Below are 24,250 nucleotides of genomic sequence, written 5' to 3'. Positions count from 1 at the left end.
TGTGAACACACTCTGTGTGATCGAAGAGAAAAAGAAGACTATCCATTTACACATTTAGATTAAATAATATATGCCATATATAAAATACATGCCAGAGTTACGCACACAAATTGCATGAAATCATTATCCAGAAGTTAAAAATGGTATGAATTTAATGTATAAATATAATATAATAGATGTGCAGTTTTTGGAATATTTTTCCCATGACATGCTACATTTTAATATTTTAATAGGGAGGCAAGGAGGATTGCTTGGCTGTGAAAATTTTAATTGCTTTAAATGATGTTATATATTGCAGAAAACAGTTGGTTGCTGTTGGTTTCATTAAATGTGCTAGTATTAAAAAAACACATACAAAAACAACAACACACAAATAGCAGTGAACTGATGCTGAACTCTGATGATGCCCTAGTATAATTTATGTTTATACTTTATATTTTTTGCTTCTAACTACCTTTTCAGCGCAGTTCTCCTGATACGAATGTTGTCCTATAGTAAAGGAGCTTGAAAATTATATTTGGAGTTCCAATAATTTTAGGTTTCATCATGAATATCTAAAGGAGATGTATAAATACCCAGCACCACCATAACACACCACTTTTTAAGATGAAATTACGCCAATAAAATCAAATTTGTATTATTTTTAATGGAATATTACATTATTTATTAGAAATAATTGTGCACATCATCATTATTATAATTTTTTAAATTCATGTTCCCCCATAATCTTTAATCAAAATAACTTTCCCTCTCTCTTGCGGCAACATCTCTTCTCTTCTCTTTGACTTGTTTATTGGTGTGAGGGTGGGACAACCTGTCACTCACATGAGATCACAGCAATTGCAAACCACAACAATCCAATGATTCAATCAATTCCCGATGGACAAAATCAAGTCCCATCCTATTTTTTTTTCTTGTTTGAGAAGCAGTTTCACTCAGATATACATCACAAGTCACTTCAAGTGAACACTATCGCAACTTCCGTTTCATGACAACTTTAAATACTATTTATCTGAATATTATAGGTAGTGTTTATGGTTCTCAATTTTAGAGGTGCACTGAAGGGGAAAACATATGATCATATATATACACCAATGAGCCAAAACATTATGACCACCTGTCAGATATGCTGTTGGTCCTCCGCGTGCTGCCAAAACAGCACAGACCTGCTGAGGCATGGACTCTACAAGACCCGTGTATATTATATATATAGGTCACTTATGCCCTATATGCCCTATTTTGCATTTGTAATTCCATGTGTAAATGTACAGTATGTGTGCTCATCGAACTATGAAACATATTCATAAACTGTGCTGCAACTTGTGCTCACACCGAGTGATCTGCAGATAATCCGCATGCAGTCAGAAAGCTAAATATGAGACTTTGATCAGCAGTCACACAGAACAGTGGAGAGAGCCTGCTGCTCCTGCTGCTATGTCTGAGCTGGCAATGCCACACATCAGGGCTTATGGGATATGCCTGTGTGTGAACGGGGCCGCACACATATGTGCACTGGGGATTCATTTGTGTGTCAATTGCTCTAGCTGTTTAAACGTCTTGTCAGTACAGTAGGGAATTTCAGTATGGCAATTTGTATGCCATATTCATACTGGGAATCGTGAGCAGAAAACAATGTTTTTCCAGCATATTCTTCCAGTTTAATCAAAGTTAATATACTGAAGGATAAGTAATAAATACAAATATTTCAAACAAACAAATGTCTCTTCTACACTCTAAAAAAATTGGTTCTTCACTCATAGTAACATTTCTAGTTAGAACCGTATCATCCTGAAGAACCATTTTTTGCTAAAATTAGTTTTGAGTTCTTAATTCCTGCCTTTTTAAAATTCCTTTCAAAGACTCTTATTATTGATTTTCTGGAGCTCAAACTTCCAACTAAACAGACTGTAAACACTCTCAACGTACTTGATATCCATCTTTTTTTTTTTTTTTAACAGAACATGTGACAAGCTCTGTTCAGTTGAGGATTCTTCTCTCCTCTTCTCCACTAACAAGTAGACATATTAAAGTTATGATTTATATTGTTCCAGTTTTCAATTATTATTTGGGTTTATGCATAAACATGCCTAGTCACAAAAAAAAATTAAAGCTATCCCATGACCTTTATCCCCTTTTCCTTTTCCCCTCACATACTGTCTATTCATAATGGCTACTTAGGACTTAATTAAACTTAATTGCTTTTACCTAAACAAATAGAAAAGACACACTGGGTGTCACTGTCACTGTCATCTGTTAGTCACCGTCTGCACTACATGTCCCATCATCCTCTCCGGCTCACACCTGCACTCACTCCACCATTACCCGCACCTGCCATATATATATATATATATATATATATATATATATATATATATATATAATCTGCAGAGAGAACATCTGTCAACATCTGGCCGTCTGATCGAGGAATACGTGCAAGATTTCCTGGAGATTTCAAACCAGGTCAACTGGACAGATGACGTCCTAGTGAAAGTTTTCAGGCTTGGACTGGACGATCCTCTGCACAAGCCAACTTCAGCCGTAAGACCAGAACCATTCACTCAATGCCTGGATCGTGTGCTGTTGTTGAGTGGATCAGCCTTCACCATGGGTGAGGCTGAAGATAACATCTCCACTCAACAACCATCTCCAGCCATCTTCCTCGCCACACCACCTGCAAATCTTTCCGTCCCCGCTACCCTTCCAGAGTCTCGTGCCACCGAGACCACTCTTCCTGGGTCCCTTGTTTCTATCCTCATCCAAAGTCCTGAGGAAATAAACTTAATTGATTTCGATGCCATTGTACCCTGTCTTCCTCTGGATCTTCACTTCATGTCTACCGAGCCTGAGTTCCTTCACGTCATGTCTACCGAGCCTGAGCTTCTTCACGTCATGTCTACCGAGCCTGAGTTTCTTCAAGTCATGTCTACCGAGCTTCAGACAGACAGATGTTCGTCAGACAGATGTTGCCAGAAGCTTTCACCCACTAGACTTTTGCGATTGACTGATCAAATAGCACCTTTAAATTCATCTTTATTTCATGAGATTTTCATTCATGATAGAAATCATTTTCAATCTGATTTTAGTCAGCCAGTTCTCTAGTAGCATGGGCACCCACCGGCAGAAACATACATCGTCGCCTATGATTAAAGATGTATGATATTAGCCTATTATAGATCAGTATTTATGTCATGTTTAAAATCGACAATCTCCTTCCACTGTCACGACGTGTGTATCATTAAGAATTCAGAGTTTCCCACTTGTAAATACAACTTTGCTTGGTCATTCATGTGCTCGGAACTCGCAAGTACTCTACTTGAAGGGCACAAAACTTCTTCCCCTGGTCAAATAGTATGTCATCAGTAACGTCATTACTACTACCAGGTGGCGGTTCTGATAGGCTATTTTTCACAGAGAATCATACCCCAGACCCAGAGTGAATATGTCTTGCGTTTGCAAGTTCCAGAACGTCTGTGCATTAATGGCTCTGGGTATTTTTAACTATGGAGTACTTAATTTTCTTATTTAAAAAAGACTTTACTTGTTACTCATCTTCTTCATTGTGCGCTTGTATACAGCCATCCCGTGACTTACCAGCGTTGTCTCCTCCCCGAAAACTGGAATTTGTTGGGGTATTTGAGATGGAGGCTCTGAAAAGGTGGTCTCTGGTGCCTGTTAGCTCGAGGCAACCACCGTGTTCGTCCCGGAACCAGAGCCCCGGAGTCTACTGAGTCCATCCCACAGCCAGGAGCGGATCTGTGCCTTATAAATCTATGGATGACGGATCCAGTTCTCACCCAAGTTTCCACCCTCGAATATTCACCTTCTTTGCTGGTCCCATCCTCCTCTGATGTTCCCTACTGATTTCCTAGTCCTATCTCCTCCGCTGGTAATGGCCAGTCCCCTGGATCCGTCGGCTCGGATGGGTTTTGTCCAGCTCCTCAGCTCTGCCCCCGCCGCTAGCGCCGTGTGGCTCTTCAGCTCCACCTTGAGCTTCCCGTCCACTAGCTCAGTGTGAGGTCACCTCGGGCCTCCAGGACCATGTCTCCACCCCGGCCTGTCGGCTCTGCCCTGGCTCTGCGTTCCCTCAGCTCCACCGTAGCCTGTCAGCCCTAGGACTCCAAGCTCCTTCGTTCCTTCAGCTCTGCCTCCACCATGGACTTCCAGGTCTCCGGCTGCGCCTTGACCCTGCACCCCCTCGGCTTCACTGGGCGTCTCCTTTTATCCGGCTTCCCTGTCGTCCTTCCCTGTCCTTCATCCCACACCTGTTTCTGTTCTTCCAATTATATCCCTGTGATTTAAACCCTGAGTTATGTTCAGTTCATCGTCCGGTATCGTCAGTTTTTTATGATTGTGTTTGCTACTTCTCCTACGTGTGGATCTAATAAAGACTTGACTTGTTACTCATCTTCTTTGTTGTGCACTTGTATACAACCATCCCATGAGAGATGATTTAGCAACAAAACTGGAGATCTCGGGAAATTATTAAAGGTGTCCTAGAATTTGAAATTGAATTTATCTTGGCATAGTTAAATAACAAGAGTTCAGTACATGGACATGACATACAGTGAGTCCCAAACACCATTGTTTTCTCCTCCTTATTTAAATCTAGTTTTTGAAAAACACCCCTGAAAAATAGGCGAATCTCCACATAACACCGACTGTGACGCAACAGTCGGGATCATTAATATGTACGCCTCCAAAAAATTGCATATGCCAGCCTATGTTCAAGGCCAGGCGGAACTGCACAGCCGAATCATCGCCTGAATCATTTTTCTTCGAGAGACATCATGGCTTGCAAATGAGCAAAGCATGGCAGTTGCTCAGTGTTTGGATGTACAAATGAACACAAAGGTATTTTTTTAGTTCCTTCATCCGAGCCTCTGAAGAACCAGTGGGTTATGTGAATGTCTGATGTGTAATTGTTCAAGTTCAGACAGATAATCTTTCTCTCAAAGTCGTTCAATACTGTTTATGCATCAGTAAATCAAGCCAGTGACTAAACGATCAACTTCACGTCGTTTCTCTTAGTAGGATGAAAATAATCTTACTTAAACTGTGATTAATATATATACAGAAAGCGATCAAAGAACAATCCCTTTCCAGTCGCCCAAGCTGTCAATCACACAGCGCGAGTTTATCTGGACACTTGCCAAAACTCGTTATGAAAATGACGCTGTTACACTGCACAACAAAGCTTTTACTGTACGTACATCATGTTTGCATTGGTGAAATCATTAGTGAGAGTGCAGAAACTGCGTTGCAATGATAAGATCTTCATTCACGTGATCAACAGGCTTACACTGAAGTCTCACAGCAGCCAATCACAGTAGTGTGCGTTTACACTGAAGTCTCACAGCAGACACGCCCCTTCAAACAGTTCAAATCAGAGGCTAAAATCAGGCTAGGAAAAAAGCCTTTTATTTCTAAATTATAACAAATTTTGATCTAAAAAACATACTAACATTATAAGGGCACCCCAGGAAACATTCTAAAATAATAAAATAATCCATGCAATGGGACCTTTAAATGAGTTTCTGCTAGGATTTTATTTAGAAATTTCAATATGCTTCATACCTGACAAAAGCACATTGCATCATCAACGGGCAATGCAGTGGAAAACAAGCTTACCTCTTTTCAGCTATTTCCAGGCAAATAAATTACAAAAATAACATGATAAAACACAACACTTGGATCTCCATGTATATATAGAGTAGCTGATATGTTATTTTTATAGCAAAAGTGCAGCTGGTCTGCTGTGTTTCAAGCCAAGTAAAACTAAAACTATTGCAACATTTTTCTTTGTAATTACTAAAATGGTGCTTGTTACCCCCTTGTTTCATATAGTTACAGGGTAAGTGTAACATCTGCAGGCTGTAATTTAAAGTTGATGTAATTTAAAGTTGACCCCATTGATACCCTGATAGTAACATGGTAAGTAAAATAAATAAAGTTCCACGGCTCTAGCGTGGTATTTCTGTGACTGCCCAAAGCACGTGAATATAAGGCACGTGATTGGTTGTCGGTTGCTAAGCATCTAGTTGTAACATTCTAACACCGCATCATTTCACACAGTATAAACATAACCCCGGGTAAAAAGTGGTGCTAACCCCGCATCTAAATTACAAGTGTGAAACGCTCCTTTACCCGGGGTTAAAAGTGGTGTTTAGATCGACGATAAGCCCTCAGGTGTAAAACCTTGGCCTGGATGATTTCTCTCCTCTGAATTAGGTCCGCCTTCCCCCATTGCCAAATGGGTAGTTGAAAGTCCTCCCCACCCATGCACTGATTCCCAATGATGTCCTTCAACTTCAGCCTGTTCTCTGCTTGTGCCACTTCTGCATCTGTTACCTACTTGTGTCCTGAACTTGTGATGACGCCTGCACCTCTGATCTTCACCAGAATCTCTGTGCATCATTACAGCCTTGCACTTCATCACTTTGAACTCTTCAACCACTGTCGATAGGGGTAGCTGTAACTGTCCAGGTCCTATGTATAGCCCTACTGGCATGAAACTTGGGGGAGTTCTGAGCCACCTGCAAAGGTGTTTATTCAATCACCTCTCAATGTCATAGGCAGTTCATAAATTGTGAGTAGCCACATAAGTCTTGGTAGTAGACCATGTTGAAAGAGCCTGGCTTTGAACTTACCTGGTAAGCCTGAACATTCTATCTTTCTCAACCATTCTTCCACCTGTCTCTCTGTCCTTCTGTCATTAAGAAAGGGAACATACCACTTTCCTAGGCATTTTACAGGGACTTCATCATTTGATGGTATAACCTCCCCCTGGACTTGAAGTTGGAACTTGCTAGTCATTTTCCCATTTCTGATCACCATAATTCTTGACTTCCTTGGTTTGAAATGAAAGCTTTAGCGTAAGTTCTGCCATGAAGACTCAATTGTTACATCACTTATTACCTTCTCATCTAACCAATCGTATTCTAGTACTCGTAGTATAAAAGATCGGTACTTACACATGTCTGAGTTTACAGATGCTGACGCCAACATTCACCTCCATTCTCCCCACCACCACTAGGATGGTCCCTGCCCATACCTCCCAGGGGGTCGGCTGCGCCCCGCCTTCGTCTTCAGGCAGGAAATGAAGATTCCATTAGCCTTGGATTGCGAGCTATGGACGGGACCTACGCCAAAGAACTTTATAACACAATACTTGCTGGGCTGTAAATAAATGTATGCTTTGTTATGTCATTTTGCCTCCCGAGTCTTTCTGGTAGAACTTCATTCTTGCCTTTGCTTCTTTGGTCCACTCTTTTCCAGGACAATAGGATGATGCCCTTTGCCCATATCCTACACAATAGTTTCCATAACCTGCGGAGTAACATCGGAGATCTCTTGTATGCTTTATAAGGCATACCACTTGGTCCTGGAGCAGATGCTGATTGGGCTTTCTGTACAATTTTCTGGGTTTCTCTCTATTTTGGTTCACTGGTGTCAAACTTTTCCTCAGGGGTTTCAGCACAAACCCTCTTTTGGCGGTAAAAACCTACTGTCAGGATTTACAAAAGAAAAAATTAGCACTGAAAAGGTGTGGACAGTTATTTTTGCAGCTGACCTAATTGCATATGCATTTGTAGGAGTTCCCTTTCAGTCGCTCAACTTCGACGTTACGACTGATTGGGATCACGTTTAGGGAGCCTGTCATCTTCGAGTATTGATAAAACGAGCCAATGCACACATTGGCGTGCAAGCTTTGCATCCACGCTCCGCCCCGCAGGGTATAAATACGGAAGTGGATGCACGCACCACTTGTCTTTTGCTTCGGAGCCGATCGTCTTCATGACGGTGTCTCTGAAGAGTGTTGATTTACAAGCGAGTGTGTTGGTGCTTCTTCTGGAAGTATCTCCTGGTTCTGGTGTTTCTACAGCGCGAGTGCAGCGGTGGTTGCGAGCCTTCTGAGCTCTCAACTGCTGTTTTAACAGCATTCCTTTTTGTGTTTGTTTCTCTGACGGCCGGTTGAGGGCGAAGAAAGTGAGTGCTTCACTGTGCTTACGACCTGAAGTGGAACCTGTTCATTGAGTGGGGTTCTTCTCACCGAGAAGACCCCCGAAGGTGTTCAATCACTTCCGTGCTTTCTTTCCTGCAAGATGGGTCGGAGCGAGGCGCACATCATGATGCAGTGGATCCAAAAATCGTCAGGTTCCTGAGGGGAGCAAAGAGTCTGCACCTTGTGCCCCCTCTATACCTTCTTGGGACTTATCTCTGGTTCTACTGCACTTAGAGACCTTCCCTTCAGTCGGCAGGCAGGTGAGTTAAAAATCCGGTTTTTAAGGATTTTTTTTTTTTTTTTTTAAGGAAAAGAAACGGTTCTCCTGCTTGCTTCCTCTATCAAGAAGGTAGGGTACCTGCATGCATTTTCAGTCGACGAATCGTGCCTGGAATTCGGGCCGGCCAACTCTCACGATATCCTGAGACCCCGGCCTGGATATGTGCCCAAGGTTCCTACCTCTCCCTTAAAACGGGACCAGGTGGTGAGCCTGCAAGCGCTGCCCCGGAGGAGGCAGACCCAGCCCTGGCTTTTCTCTGTTCCTTCCGCTCCTTGCGGTTATAACAGGACAGAATACAAAGACTCAGGACCTCAGACCAGCTCTTGTCTGTTACAGAGACCAGCAGAAGGGAAGGCTGTTTCCAAGCAGAGGTTGGCCCACTAGATAGTGGTTGCCATCATCTTGGTGTGTTTACCCAAGGTGCACCGTGCCCACCTGGGTAGTGAGCCTCTCCAAAGAGAGAGTGTAGCTCCTTCCTGGGCGTTGACAGAGGGACAGATGTTTTTAGAGCTGCGGGCTGGGCGACATCAGCACATTTGCTAGAAAAATAGCCTATGTGTCGAGCCAGTTGCTTTCTGTGTGCTCCCTTAACATGAAGCCAGTTTAACTGTCAGCCCCGTTCGAAGTGTCGGCTTCTGCGCCATTCCCCTCCTATGGACTGGATACATGCACCATTCTTGCTCCAGTAGAGTTCCTCTTTAGCGGAACCCTGCTGAGTTCCTCCACACCCTTCGGCATCGGACGTGGTGGAGCGTCCGAGGCCAGGCCTAACACTCGTATGCACTGGTGGAACCTGTGCTAGGCTGGGTCCATATGTTGTGATCCCTAGGTACATGTTACCTCCCTATGGGCAGGATGTGGCTTCCGCAGCGTATTCCTTTCCAACGAAAGGGCACGCTTTCCCAGTGTTATCCAAGTCTGACTGAGTGGGTCTTGCGGAACAGCAGTGACTTCCCTGGCCTATGCCCTGTCAATAATGCGAGGGGATCAGGAGGCTTTTGTCTAGGCACTGGAAGGTGGCAGCTCTAGTGGCGTTTTAACTGGGATCCCAATCAGTCGTAACGTCGACTATGTTGAATGTGAGTGACTGAAAGGGAACGTCTCGGTTACGTATGTAACCCTCGTTCCCTGAAGTAGTCCCGTCGCTACTATTGCTGGACCACCACTAACTCCGGGCTCTGCTCGGCTCCTCAGCGAAAAACAAGAGGTGCGTGCATCCACTTCCGTATTTATACCCACGCTGTGGGGCGGAGCGTGGATGCAAAGCTTGCACGCCAGAGTGTGCATTGGCTCGTTTTATCAGTACTCGAAGATGACAAGCGTGATTCCTAAGCCTGATCCCAATCAGTCGTAACGTCAACTATGTCTCCATTCCCTCCTTCAGGGAACGAGGGTTACATACGTAACCGAGACGTTTCCCTTTTCAGGCACAAAATGTATGGGAGGAGAGTATTTAAATGAATCACGCAAGGTTTGTGCTCGTCAATGTACTTGGTGTTTGCGCCATTATTTACCACCCAAAAAAACATGTCTTAAACCAGACACTACCTGGTAGATTACGTTGGTCATTATGGAAATGATCTGACTGCATCTGTGTTCTTTAACTTGCGTGTCGTCAGTAGATCACGCGCAGACCTTTCCATTCCCACCGGCGCTGTTTTGGAATTGCGCTCTCACGCTAATTTGCCCTGTTTAGTAAATCTGCCCCTATGAGTCTTGATTTCTTTTATCAGATTCAATATCTCTCTCTCCCTCCTGTTGGGCCATTTTCCAGGTGATCCACTGATCCCCTTTTCTCCTCTGTGCCAAAGCATTCTCTGGCCATGCTGAAGATGATTGTTGACATACTATAAAATTTTCTTCTCAGTTGTTCCTACTAATACTGTCTCTAGAACTCTATCAAGGTCCTGGTCTAGCTCGTTCCATCATGTCTTATTATTAGCTGGGGGCCATTTCACTCTCTCTCTTGCAGGTTGGGTGTTAAGGTTAGCATCAGGAAAGTCCCTCCTGTGGCCTCAGGGTGAGACAGATGCTGAGCATTCTATACAAATAAATGTCAGTTGAATTGAATTGAAAGAAATTTGAATGAATCATTAATTTATCTGATTCGTTCAACCCACTGCTTCATTCAGGAATGAAACACAACTACTGTGTTGCTTGGAGACTCATTTCAGCCTTGGCTTAGTATGAAACTTTTCATTGGTGGAGAGAAAGTTAACAAAGCAATTGGTAATGTTGTGTTTACAATGTAAGTTATTCAATCCTAACTTGTTTATTGAACTGAAAAGCAATACCAGCACAGATGCTCAAATTGTACCCAGAACACCAACTTGCTTGAGTGATTTTGATTAAATGTAGTTATTTTTGCTGGAAATCTAATGATTTTTTTAATAACCATGTGGTACTGCCTATTTTAAGATAATTCAGATACTTTAAAAATTCAAATGACAATATCTTCTGACTCTTCTTTTTTTCCCGAACTTAATGGATGCAAACAAAAACACACGATTATTAATAACAAATTAACTGTGTTGTAAAACATGCCTGGGATGGCACATCAATTGAATTAGTATATACTGTATTAATGAGCCAAGTTGCAACATTACTCGACAACCAAGGACATGTACTTGAGTCACACCTCTTAATAGCAAGTGATATCATGTTTTTCACCCACTACTTTCTTATCCTCTCACTTTTGAAAAGATTGATGGCCTCATTCATCTTCTGACATGCAATCCTCTTTAACCTTCAAAAACATGCTGTAATGATCAGGTTATCCTTGCAGGCACATACACATTAATGACTTTAAAAAAGCCGTTTTCTCTGCAGAGCACCAAATCATCACGTCATATACACATTCCTCGTTCAAAAGTCGACTGTATTCTCCTGATTAACCAACCTTTTTAAATAAACCCCTTCTTTTCTTGACACCCCCACCCCCTCTTTTTTGTTCCTCAAGGTGATTGCAGATTGTTGGATTGAAGGACTGTCAGTAAAGGAGAGAAAATGCTCAGTCACTCGTTTTTCATCCTGTCTTCAGCAATAAATCCTCCACACCCCCTTCTGGACGCGCTGATGTGAATATCTTTAATATAGCACACACACATACAACACACACACCATCATCATGATGCCTTCAACATGCTGGTGGTTGTGTGAAAGAGATAGCAGAAGTTACAGAGAGATCATTTTAAAAATGCTGAGCATATGTGTGCCACATACAGTGTCAGCAGAAACTGTAATTTTCATGTGTCACATATATATAAATTAGTTTACAGAAAGATTGACCTAATTCTATCTGCTTTTTAAAGAATTTTGAGATTAATTATTATTTTATTCTACTGAGAGCTCTTTTATTCTAATGTTTCTCTTAAGCTTTATACATATAAAAGCAATTTAGTAGTGGGTAGGAGAAATATATAATGTAAATTATGTAAAATGTATTAATAAATTATACATTTTTCATAGTATAAATTGGAACACGTGTATAAATGTTATGTCCATCTCTCACAAGATCATCATATTTAGGGGTTTGTGGCATCAATTTTTTTTTAAAAACCGTGATTTAAAAAACTGAAAATGGAGCATCACTGGGAAAAAAATTCTTCACTGGGAAAAATGTTCTTCTTTTTCACTGGGAAAAATCTTAGAATGACTGGCTCAATGAAACACTATCAATCAAAAGTTTGGGGTCTGTAAGATTTTTTAAAGTCTCTTAAGGCTGCATTTATTTGTTAAATTGTTTTCTATATTCATATATTTAAACATTTTATTTATTCCTGTAATGGCAAAGCTGAATTTTTAGCATCATTACTTTCATTACATTAAACATGATCCTTCAGAGATCATTATACTGTGCTGATTTGGTGATCTGGAAACATTTCTTATTATTATCAACATTGAAGTAGTTATGCTGAAACAGTTGTCAACATTTTTGTGAAAAGTTGTTACAATTCTTTTCAGGATTCTTTGATGAATAGAAAGTTCAAAACAACAGCATTTATTCAAAATATAAATCTTTAGTAGCATTATGTTGTTATTTTTGATCAAATAAATGCATCCTTGCTGAATTAAAGTATTAATTTCTTTCAAAAAGTAAAAAAAAAAAAAAAAGAAGTAATGTGGTGTCAGCCAGTCATTATTGTAATGCATTAATGCACCATTTATAACACAGCTATATTTAACAAATAAATAAATAAAAAATGCCCATAAATATTGATCTGAGTTGAATCTGTTCTATGTGACAAGAAAGGATTGATAAGGATGATAGGTGAGACTTGAAACAAGCATGTAAAAAATCAGTTGCCTGGTAAAACAGACAAATAAGTTAACATTAAACAAAATAATGCTGCGATTAACCAATCAGAATCAAGGAATCCATAGAGCTGTGTTACAATTGTTGGTGCGTCACAGTAAAGGGTTGTTGTTGTATATAGGGTGGTAGGATGTCATATCTGGCGGCAAGCTTGAGGCATTGTATGATCAGTGTTAACATTAATGTTATTCAATCTGACTACTGAAAAAAAGCTTCTGTGTTCCAGGAACATAAACTCTAACATCATCAAGGAATATGCGTAAGCAAATGGGACTATCCGAAAACAAACATGCCGTTGAAAGTGTTTGAACAGAATAACAGTGACTGTTGCACATTAAAGAATAAACAACATGTAACAGCAACAACAATGCTGAAACCTTTCTAGGGCACATATCTGTCAATAGAAGATGGGTCTCCGATGAGTCACTTCAACCACCTCAAGGCTACAAACAAGCGATAACAGAGTGCATGTTACACCATAAATGTGTTTTTCGCTATGGTAGACCATAAACTGTATAAACAATGGGCTCTTCTGGCAGTGTGTTTCTTATCATATGCTTATATATTTCAGAGAAAACCCTGCTCAGTGCCATCTATATATATCTGCATGTGGGTGAATGTGCTTGATGACAACTAACAGCAAAGGAAATCCCTTGTGTGTGTTAAATATACAACATTATAGGTCTAAGCATGTTTGAATATAGCATGACTAAATACTAGGCCTATTCATCTTCCAGATGCACTGAATACAGATTTTCGAATATTTGCAGTCCCAAATCAGTAAACACATCCCTCTATCCCACACCCCTTCTCACGATAAAATGCCTAAGCAATTTCCATAATGTTATGTATGCGTACCCTGGCCTGAAGTATCATTGAGTTTTCGTGTGTGTGATGTGTGTACGTGTGGGAAGGGTGTGTGGGAGTGGGCAGGCCGCTCACATGAATCAGCGGCTGTTCAGGCCGCTGAGACAGACTTGTCGCAGTGAAGCTCACATTGTGAAGCATCAGTGTTTGACATCAAAAGGAGCCATGCCCACCAAGAGAAAACTCATTCAGGTTATTGGATTGGGTGAAAAATACACTAAAGAGGCCAAACCAAGTGTCTCCACGGCCAATTCAGATTTGCTCAATTCAAGCTACGTGTTTGACGTGTAAAATTTCCATTGCATAGATTTCTATTTAATAATGATGTCTTACAATATGCAATGTATCTATACAATATGAATCATTTATCAAAAGCCTGTTTGTTAGATTTCACAGTAGGTCTGCCTAATTTCTGCGAAACGGGTTGTTTCAAAAACGTGGTTAAAAAAATTATTAAATTATTCATTAGCGTGATGACGTAAATACATCATAGCAGGGTTTTTGACATTCTGACATGATATTTAAATGCTCTAAACGTATTGCTGTTTGTTTCAATACGTTGCTTGTTTTCTTTCCCAGTTCAGTCTGTTGCAGCCATGATTCAACTCATAAAAACATAAAAGAATTTATGTAAATTTTAATAAAGTTATATAAATATAGCATTTACATTAAACTACTATTAATCTCCAAGATGTTTAATTGTAATATTTTTGCAATGTCCCTTCAGTTGTTTCAATCTAAATGACCTTGGTATCATCAGATCACTCATCGGTTCTCATTACGAATCTGACATTTTGGATAGAGACAGTTCTTAGTTCAGTGAATTAGTTTTGTTACGTGTGTTCGACTTAAAGCGGCGCTATGTAAACCAATCGGTCTGCGCATCGTCGCTTCAAGTCGAACACACCTATTGACTCGGAACCGCTCTGGGGTGCGTTTCCCAAAAGCATCGTTAGCCAACTATGTTCGCAAGTTCCGTCGTTATCAGCATAGTTCAGCAAGTCGGTGTTTCCCGAAACGAACATTCGCAAACAGCATCGCAAAGTTGTGTGTTTGGAACGACAGGCTCTCGACCTGTGGTTAGAAGAATAGTTTCTTGTTTTTATTACACGTGGACTTAATAAATCCTTATCTTGAGCCAAATAAGCAAGCTGACATTCAGTACAATCAGTATCTTTTATTTAGAAGACATACAAATGTCCTTTACGTCTTTTAGTTTGTCAATAGATTTAAAGCACCATTTTTAAAGAGTGCGCATGTGCGAACGTGCTCTACTACATAAGAATGATTGAATCTGGAAATAAAGCAAATAACTGAGAAAAATATGAGATAGTCCTCAGATGACATGTCCGTAATTTATAGAAAAACATCTAGCATTAATTCTCAAAGATCTCGAACAGATTCATTAAAAGCACTTATTACTCCATCACCTGTGTGACATCATTAACCAATGTGGTTGAACGACCAATTTGCGACAAAACGGTTTCGGGAAACAGTCGTGACTAGCTAGTTGATTTCTTCAACGATGCATCTTACTATGGTACTGAAGCAGCGAGTTACGTCATTGCTTTTACGTCAAATGCACTCGTCATTGCATTTACGTCAAATGCACTCCTGACCAATTCAGTTCAATTTATGAATATGGGTGTGTTCACAGTTGGCATGTTTGGTTCTATTAAAATGAACCCTGGTGTGATTGCTCTGTTAGTGTGGTTCATTTGAATAAGTGTGAACGCTGCCATCCGAACCCCGGTGAGCACCAAAAAAGCGGACCAGGACCGCTGAAAAGATGGGTCTCACTTCCAAACGGACTCTGGTCCGGTTCGAATGAAATATGAACGCAACATGGACCAAAGGCATGTAAACAAACCAAAAATTGGACATGATGGGTCACAAGATGCAACCCTAAAAAGGACAGAATGCTGAAGCATACCTGTTTTTTTTCGTCATTGTCGCAATGTTGCCTATCACATCAGCTGATGCAACTCGGTACAGGCAGAACCACGTCTCATCGCAGCAGATCGTTTTTGTGTGCGAGTCTGCCAGAGGGTTTTCTTGCCTCTGTTTTGACTCCTTTACACATTTTATAAGCTCTTCACGAGTTCTCAGCTGGTCAAAATTAAGCGTAGCGTCAGTTCTGGCAGGTCACGTTAGTCAACTAGCATCAGCTGACTCTCAACTGATCAACATCTACCTATAGGAATACGACGTCTATAATTGTATACATATATAAGCTCGTCAGTATTATCAACAGCTATTGCATTTCTCAGGAGCTAATTACCCTCCTCCATCCCCAGCTCCTCCTCTCGTCAGTCAGAATTAGGCATACTGATTCCACCTGAATCAGACTAAAATTCTCTAATTATGTTGTACATTAAAATTAATTAATGATATCTGCAATTCAGTCATGTTGGTTCTGTTCAGTTTACCCTATAAGGGGAGTTATTTCTGCACTCCCTGCTATCCATGCAAGGCTGCAAGGATGCACAGGGAGTTCTTGCCCAGAACAGAACCATACCAATCATAACTGTATGCTAATTGTCAATCGTATTTGACGATAGTGGTCCTGACAGAAATAGCATCATATGCAGGCTACGCACACACAATGAGCACATTTAGATAATCACACATCATTGTTTTAGATGTTCAGTAAGTTCCGTCGCTAAATATGCGTAATAAAAGCAAACAAACAGGTTGTGAACATATACTATGCCTTAAGGTTCTGTATCTTTAGGTTCAATGTTAAATTGGCAATGTGAACGCTAAGCGGACAAGGACTAAATGTTGTTGTTTTTTTTTGGTCCGGACCAAACAAACCAAGCAAACCGAACTACAAGTGTGAACACACCCTAAATCGTTCAGGCTGGATTTGTGAATCCATTGAACAGAACCACTCTATTGAAGAGATCTGACTCAAACCAGTCTGGATGTGATGTAAGCAGGGGCGTAGTTTGTGGGGGGGTTAGGGGGGAGATAACCCCCCCAATATTTAAATCTTTGCATTACAACCCCCCCAATATTTATACCATGATCACATGAAAAATATGCAGAATAATTTTTCAACCCCCCCAATGTTCAAACCAAATCTACGCCCTTGGATGTAAGACCAACAATTTTAAAGAATCTTCTAACCTATGTGACACAAACTCAAATGCACTAATAATTAATCGCATTTTCGAATTGGGTTAGCATTTCATCATTCAGTAGCCTACTGGTCTTCATGCCTCAGATGTAGCCTAAGAAGATGCGTGGGGGAGGGACACGCGCGAGGTCCTCATGCCTTGCAAACGTCTGTCAAAAACCCTTTCATTATACATAGACTATTGCAAAATTAAAATCTAGAAATTGTACCGTAAAACATTCAACACGATATGACACAAATACGTTTCGAAGGAGGCAACCTGCTGTTTCATTTGCCATCGAATTATGCAGATGCTGGTAAAACGGGGCCATCTCCTCTCTGTTACTGTGGAAACCATCATCATGCTGCTCCCGCGGATGGTAATTATTATCACCCCCCCACCCAAAAAAAAAAAAAAAAACCTGGTTTATATAACGACCATTCCCAACGCATAGTTTACACAACCAGACAGCAAGAAACAAAATGTGCCACAGTTCAGACTCATTAGAAGCTAAAGTGCTTGAATAATAAACTGAGTGACTGCCAACATCCAGCCCCCGGTCCTTTCATGGGTTGCGTAAAGGAATAAATAACAAACCAGCGTTAATAATAGAACACATGTATGCAGGCGATAGCTATCCTGTGTTAAATCAAATAGGAATAACACATAGATCCTGCCATACAGGCTCCTATAATATTTAATATGGCATGAATGCAGGATGAATTAATAATATAGGGAGGGAAACTGGCTATGATCACACCTGTGCATGGACAGGGTAATTTATAACAGCATCTAGATTAGTAGGCTATATATGGGGAATTAATTAGTTCAAGCGGTAAAAACTCCATGTTGACTTACAGCAATTTGTGATGGCGAAGCTGTTAGCCACCTCCAGGTTATCAATGTGAGGAGTGAGGCGGAATTCGGCCGTGCCGAACTGAACCATTCCGATCCGAAATGCGCTGTACTCTTGATCTGCTCCTCTGGGGAACAGGCCGCCTGAGAAATTAATACATTAAAAAATATTCAGAATTATATCGTAAGAAGAATCACGACACTGTCTCAAATTCCCAAAACAGACAGATTATATCGTTTTATCATGAAATTCGCACATGGTACCCAAGTAAAGAGAACGTTTATGTAATTTCTGTTACCAGAATTATGAGAATTATGAGCATGATCAAAAAGGCGTAGACAGGTGGAGTGCGCTCACCGATTTGGACGCTCGGAGATCCGCCGAGCGCCAGTCCCCATAACGCGGGGAAAAGGAGACCCGACAAAATCATCGTCTTCTGCTTATCCACGCGACCACATCCACCAAACGCGCACTGTTCACAAAACAGCGGGAACAATATAGAGTCGACACATGTTAAAATAAACCACAGTTAAAGCGCAGAGGCTCTGGTTATTCCGCGGTGCTGGTGAGGGAAAGAGCGGGCGCGATGATGCGGGAGTCTTCCTCTCCTCCTTTGCGGCTCCGTCTCTGAGACTCGTTTCAACTCAGTGGACACGGTAAGAATACTGATGAAGACGAAAAGAGCCGAGCGGAGCCGAAGCTGCTCTTATTTTGAACGCGCGCGCAGCAGAGAGAGGCGCGCGCTCGCTCTTGGACATCGGCTCAGCTGCTTCAGGAGGAAATAGGAATTTTTAATTTGTTTAATTATATGTCTCGTGATTTCTTATTGTTCTGAATTTATTGAATTAGAAAAGGCCTAATATGTGTCCACTATGAGGCAGAATGGTGACAGATGTTCCCCTGCAATCCAATAGGCTTGGGCTCCACCATGTTCTGTAATACAATGAACCGCTTAACCACCTTCACCCAGACTAATCAATAACTGACATACTCCCATTACACATATTACCATGAGCTCTTCAAACTTTTCCAGACCAATGACCTCTTGGTGGAGAGAGATGGAATCAGGATCGCTGTATACAATTGTTTGCAGTATGTAATTTACAGTTTATTATGGTGCTGCTTACATTTAAAAGCCATTAAAATATTCATTAACCTAATGATTCACATACTTAAACATCAGCGAAAATATTTAGCTGAATTTTACTTTTTTTTACTGTATAGCTTTGGTTGATGTTATATAGGCTAGTACTTTTTGATAAAATTGTTGAGGACTTTTGACCTTGTGGTCACAGAAATGGGTTAGTATAGGCTACATAGAATCTGAGCAAATCTCCATTGTGCTTGTGAGTCTTTTTGTATGTATAAGGAACATTCTAACAAAAAGGAACTGATTTATAAAATAACAATGAACACATCAAGATGAAACAAGTGTAAATATCTTTAAAAATACAGCACAGTTCTAATTAACAAACTCTGAACCCGTGATCAATTATAATATTTAAAGAGTTAGTTCACCCAAAATTGAAAATTCTGTCATTATTTACGCATGTCATTCCAAACCCGTAAGACCTTTGTTCATCTTCGGATCACAAATTAAGATATTTTTGATGAAATCCGAGAGGCCCCCCCCGCCTCCCCTCCCATAGACGGCAATGTTATTACCACTTTCAAGGCCCAGAGAGGTAATAAAGACATTGTTAAAATAGTCCATGTGACTACAGTAGTTAAATCTTAATGTTATGAAAAACCAAAATAACGACTTTATTCAACAATTTCTTCTCTTCTGTGTCAGATCTCTGACGCTCTGTTCTCACATGCATGTGATGCTGATGCAGGAGCCGGTCAATACTGAGTCGGCGTTCTGCACACTGCACTGTGTTTACAACGTGAACAGTGTCAGAGACTGACAGGGAAGAGAAGAAATTGTTGAATAAAATCATTATTTTTGTGTGTTTTTGCGCACAAAAAGTATTCTCGTCCGCTTCATTACATTAAGGTTGAACCATGTAGTCACATGGACTACTTTAACAATGTCTTTAGGGTATACCTTTCTGGGCTTTAAAAGTGGTAATGTTGCAGTCTTTTTTGGGGTATCATCAGCATTAACCCTTTAACTGTCACCCCCCCTTTTTTCACATAGACAAAAAAATCACTATACAAACTTAAATGGTTGTAATTCAAGAATACTTTGGAATATAGACATATGGTTGGTCTTGTTTTTAAGAAGATATTTGCCAGATTATTGTAGAAGTGAAATAAATTATGAAAGTGAAACAGAAAAAAGTTATATAAGTTTATAAATACAGCATATAAATAAAAAATGCCTAATGTTACTGAATGAAATGTCGACCCAGGACGAGGTCTGTGCAAGCTTTGGGGGTGTTGATGGACTCGATCTACTCCATCTACGTTTTGATCATCGTTCTGAAATTTATCCAGACATAGTCTTTGACAAAAATGCTCAAAAAAAAAATAAAAATAAAAATTATGTAACGCCCACATTCAGGTGTTGATAAAACACTTTTTTTTCAGATATTCATGCTAAAATATTCTGGGGGTCATGAAAATTTTGTTCAAATTATCAAAAATGCTGGCGTGGCTGGCAATTAAAAAAAAAAAAATAATGCTGGCGAGGAAAGTTAACATATCACAAGGATGTGCCTAGACTAGAGTTTATCAGAACACAGCTACTTATAAAATTGACTTCAACAGAACATCAAACAAAACAAGATCAGGTTTAGATATTGAAGAAGTCTTTAGGTGCCCTCATGAATTGTGTTGTTTTAACAGCAATTGTCCAATACTGCCATATGGCTATTCAAAATCTGCTTGCGGTACAGTAGTTCCCAGCATAACCAGCAGAGAGCATTGAAGTGCTGTGGAAGCCTGATCCAACAAATGCTGAATCTGTACAGGCCAGGGGTGTCCAATCTTGCCCAATTTCCTCCAGAGTTTAGCTCCAACCTGTCCCAACACATTTTCCTGGAAGTTTCTAAGACTGTGTCCGAAATCGCTCCTATTCTCTTATATAGTCCTCTATGAGGGGACATCCATTTGTCGTGGTGTCCGAAACCATATTGGACATTATCAAGTACACTCATTCAATCTCATAATGCACCTTAAATCAGTGGTGTCTGCTCCTTATGTCCTAATTGTCTACCTAATTCTTATGTCCATCGTATGCACACTTCAGAATCTTTCCAGAAGAAGTAGGTCATACGGGTTCGTTTTACCTACTCTTTTATGAATACTGTGAATTGTACATACTTCTTTTGTCACATACTGTTTTTCGCCTACTGGACGAATGCAGACACTTTCAGGAAGCAGTTTGGGGTTAAACTCTGCAGGACGGCGACCCTCTAGGAGCAGGATTTGGACACCCCTGCTACATATTCCAAACTTCTAATTCTTTTAAGACACCATTATTTTAAGCCCTCATTTAAAAAAGTGTACTTTACTTCAAGTTCATTCTATTAAGTATACCTATGTAAAGTTCAAGTATTCTTTACTTAGATCAGTGTAGTAGTATACTTGTAAGTGTACTATTTCAGTACTTATTGGGACTAAATTGGGCCACTTTTTAGTATAGCATGTAAAACTATGTGGAAAAAAGTTATTAATTGACTACTCAATCAAAAGAATAAGCACAATTACAAGCCAAGTATACTTAGAATATTTAATTATACTTTTTAAAATATCACAATCAAAAGATTAAGTAGCCTAGATAAGATTGACTTTTCTGTCAGTATAAGTCAAGTTTTAAGAATATTTGAGAAGTAAGACTGGCACACTTGAATAAACTTCAATGTAATGGTATAGGCATAGGCTGCAATATGCATGACTTATACATCGCCTACTATGAGTTCTATGAGAACTAACTATAATGTCAAAGTTCATTTTATTATATAAGAGATGAATACAATAATATGCAAATTCTGTAGAGGATCATTTTAAATGTGCATGGTGCATGTATGGGTTTGACTAGCTTTCTCACACCATTCCAATGCATTAAGTGTTAAACATTTGAGAGACTAAGGAATATTCTAAGAATATGCAGCCAGATAAAGCAGCAAATTTGCTGAGGCAGTGATTTCCTTAGATGAATCAAATCATTTTGCAGACATTTTTGCATCAGTCATACAGATTCAGCCAAATGTATGATTAACTGTGATACTCAGTTTCCCTACTTTCCCCATGTTTGCATGGATATGTAGGACTGGGCTTCATTATTACAAATGTCTTAATTTAGGAAAAACACATCTACATCTGAGTAGGTCAGCCAGCAGCCATATCACCCTGTAGCCCAAGACTGGTTGCCCAGTGAAGCTAAGCAGGGCTGAGCCTGGTTAGTACCTGGATGGGAGACCTCCGAGGAAAACTAGGTTGCTGCTGGAAGAGGTGTTAGTGAGCAGGGGGTGCTCACTCTGTGGCCTGTGTGGGTCCTAACACCCCAGTATAGAGGCGGGGACACTACTCTAAAAACTGCTGGGTTGTGTTAACCCAATTTTGGGTCAAATATGGTCTCACCCAACGTTGGGTTAAAAATTCAATTTAAAAATAGACAAACCCAGCCGTTGGTTTACATTTTTAATGTAACCAATGCAATTTGTCCATTTTTAAATTGCATTTTTGTCCATTTTTGATTTTGTCCAAAATGCAATTTGTCCATTTTTAAATTGCATTTTTTAACCCAACATTGGGTGAGACCATATTTGACCCAAAATTGGGTTAACACAACCCAGCAGTTTTTAGAGTGTATATTGTCAAAAAGCACCGTCCTTCGGATGAGACATAAAACCGAGGTCCTGACTCTCTGTGGTCATAAAAAATCCCAGGATGTTCTTCGAAAGAGTAGGGATTTAACCCTGGCATCCTGGCCAAATGTGCCCATTGGCTTCTGTCCATCATGGCCTCCTAATGGTGGGTGTTCTGGCGCAATATGGCTGCCATCGCATCATCCAGGTGGATGCTGCACATTGGTGGTGGTTGAGGAGATTCCCCCTTCTATGTAAAGCGCTTTGAGTGCCTAGAAAAGTGCTATATAAATGCAATGAATTATTACTTTTATTTATTATTTAGGTCTGGATGTACACTTTTGCAAATTGCAGATTATATCGATCGATAATTCATTTCTCCACAGAGACGAATGGATGTGTAGAAACCACAAACACAACAACACCATACATACTAACAATCAAAACAATCACAGACAAAAAAACAAAACAAAAACAAGATCATACAACAAATGCAAGAGCGTCAATGGCTGATTTCTTATGTGCCTTTCTGCACATTGGGAGTCTATACCTGCGGGCAGAAGGGAGATAAAACACTGATGAAGTGGATGGTCTGGATCATTTAAAATTTTATGTGCCTTCCTGAAATGAAATGACACAGGCCAATAAATTAGGAGTAGGAATAACAATATTTTTTTCTAGCTTAATTGGTTATCTTTAAGAGTGTGTTCTTATTGGTAGCTGTTTTGAAAGAAACAAATGCCACCTGGCTCGATAATACTTTGATACAGAAGAAGAAGAAGACTAGGCTGAACAGACAGATGTTTTAGTTTATGGATAACTGTAAGTCTCTGTTGACAGCACTTGTAAATACTTAGAGTGTTGAGATGTTTATCCAATGTAATGTCAAGATATCTGGAATGCTCCGCCCTTTCAACAATCTCTCTGTTAATGATAATACTGGAAGGATGGATTGTTTCTTAGTTCCTAAGTCTTTGAAATACTAGCCAAAAAAGAAGCATATTAAGTTCTTATTAAGCAGTGCAAGAATGGCTGTATCATCTGCATATTTAAAGTAATGAGTAGTGGCAAGTAGACTCTGACAGTCATTTGTATAGAGAATATAAAGAAATGGGCTACGTACACACCCCTGAGGGGCACCAGTGTTGAGAACAATGGTGGATGATAATGCATTGTCCACCTTTCCCACTTGTGGTCTATTAGAAAGGAAAGAATAAATCCAATGTATTAGAGGATGGAACTTGCAGACACTGTAGTTCCTTGATTACCTGGTGACACTGAATTGAATTAAAGGCGGAGCTACAGTAAAGTCAATGAAAAGAAGTCTGGCATAATTTCCAGGGATATCTAGGTGTTGAAGTAGACAGTGCAAGAGACAAGCCACTGCATCCTCATTTTCTCAAAGCATTTCATTATGATAGAGATTAATGACACAGGCCTGTGGTGATTTAACTCTGATGGATGAGTTTTTGCGGGGGACAGGAATAACAACTGATGTTTTCTATATGACCGGTATTACTGAAGTGCAGATTGAGCGAAGGAAAAGAAAATGAAGAATGGGGGTTAATATGAAGTCAAAGAACTCAACATATGTATTTATCACAACCAAAAGTGCTGCACAATGCATTTAGTAGGTCTGTATTACACACACAAAAACAGAAAATAATGTAGAGATTTTCTTGCATAGTTTAACTAATAGCAACACATAATCTTGAAAAATAATGGCGAAATTAATGTTATTGTAATGAAGTCCACTGAAGGCAAGTTTGCAGAACCCATGTGCAGTTTATTAACATAAACGTAGACAAAATATACAATAAACAAAGACTGTGACATGAACTAAATTTGAACAGAAACACAAACTTTTTACACGATTACATTAACAAAGCCAGACAAGGGAACAATGAAACATGAAGCATAAAGTCAAATAAAACATGAAACCAAATCAAAAACAACATGACAGTTATAGAGTAATACTGAATGTAATACATCTGTCCACTGATGAAGCCCAGTCCTACAAACACAAAAAATAATGTATTCTTTAACTAGTA

General features: G+C 40.0%; 2 protein-coding genes across 13 annotated transcripts in view; both read right to left on the bottom strand.

The window, feature by feature from the left end:
- The window catches only part of gria2a (glutamate receptor, ionotropic, AMPA 2a), a 36,892-nt gene extending 18,773 nt beyond the window's left edge, over positions 1 to 18,119 (bottom strand). The window contains exons 1-2 of one of the 4 annotated variants that reach the window (XM_079849715.1): positions 17,800 to 18,119; positions 17,445 to 17,585 (exon numbers count right to left, since the gene is read on the bottom strand). In XM_079849715.1, the coding sequence (XP_079705841.1) occupies positions 17,445 to 17,585; positions 17,800 to 17,872 (214 nt within the window). In that variant the 5' untranslated portion in view covers positions 17,873 to 18,119. The remainder of the gene's footprint in view (positions 1 to 17,444; positions 17,586 to 17,799) is intronic. The other 3 variants (XM_079849714.1, XM_079849713.1, XM_079849712.1) reach the window with 3 other exon arrangements.
- A 5,848-nt stretch (positions 18,120 to 23,967) lies between these two features.
- Positions 23,968 to 24,250, bottom strand: part of glrba (glycine receptor, beta a) — a 30,432-nt gene continuing 30,149 nt past the window's right edge. For all 9 annotated transcript variants that reach the window (XR_013819435.1, XR_013819436.1, XM_079853774.1 and 6 more), the window contains one exon: positions 23,968 to 24,250. This exon is cut by the window's right edge and continues 1,222 nt beyond it. The gene's annotated coding sequence lies outside the window, so the exon portion shown is untranslated.

Source organism: Squalius cephalus (assembly GCF_949319135.1).
Source record: "Squalius cephalus genome assembly, chromosome: 2".
NCBI lineage: Eukaryota > Metazoa > Chordata > Actinopteri > Cypriniformes > Leuciscidae > Squalius > Squalius cephalus.
Note: the sequence above shows the minus strand (reverse complement) of the source record. Positions and strands in the feature narration are given on the sequence as shown.